The following is a 389-nucleotide window of genomic DNA, read 5'->3' as shown; positions in this document are numbered from 1 at the left end:
CCCAGACCCCTCGGTCCCCTCACAGCCGAGGCCAGACGCCCCCAGACCCCTCGGTCCCCTCACAGCCGAGGCCAGACGCCCTCTCCCCCCACACACACCGGGAGCCGCCCGCAACGGCTCCGCGGCGCGAACCCCGAGCCGCTCGCTCACCACAGCCCCGGACACGGCGTGCACCAGGCTCTCGTAGGAGGCGATGGAAGACATCGCCGCGGCTCTCGCCCGCTCGCCCACCCCGGGCAGACCCAGGCTACCGCCCGCCGCCCCCGCTCGCCCCGTGGCGACCGCCCTCCTGTCACGTGGCGGGTCGGCCCCGCCCCTAGCCGGCGGACCCTCCCTCCGGCGGGCCCGGCGCATGCGCGCTGCCGTGCCTCAGCCGGCTGGGGGCGGGA

At 77.9% G+C, this 389-nt stretch overlaps 1 protein-coding gene across 1 annotated transcript in view; it reads right to left on the bottom strand.

Moving 5' to 3' along the window:
* SLC25A17 (solute carrier family 25 (mitochondrial carrier; peroxisomal membrane protein, 34kDa), member 17) overlaps nucleotides 1-223 on the bottom strand; it is a 20,009-nt gene extending 19,786 nt beyond the window's left edge. The window contains exon 1 of the mRNA XM_010564121.1: nucleotides 151-223. Coding sequence (XP_010562423.1) covers nucleotides 151-204 — 54 coding nt within the window. The 5' untranslated portion in view covers nucleotides 205-223. The remainder of the gene's footprint in view (nucleotides 1-150) is intronic.
* Between the last annotated feature and the right edge of the window lie 166 nt (nucleotides 224-389).

This window comes from Haliaeetus leucocephalus, unplaced genomic scaffold, assembly GCF_000737465.1.
Source record: "Haliaeetus leucocephalus isolate CR32 unplaced genomic scaffold, Haliaeetus_leucocephalus-4.0 Scaffold0, whole genome shotgun sequence".
NCBI lineage: Eukaryota > Metazoa > Chordata > Aves > Accipitriformes > Accipitridae > Haliaeetus > Haliaeetus leucocephalus.
Note: the sequence above shows the minus strand (reverse complement) of the source record. Positions and strands in the feature narration are given on the sequence as shown.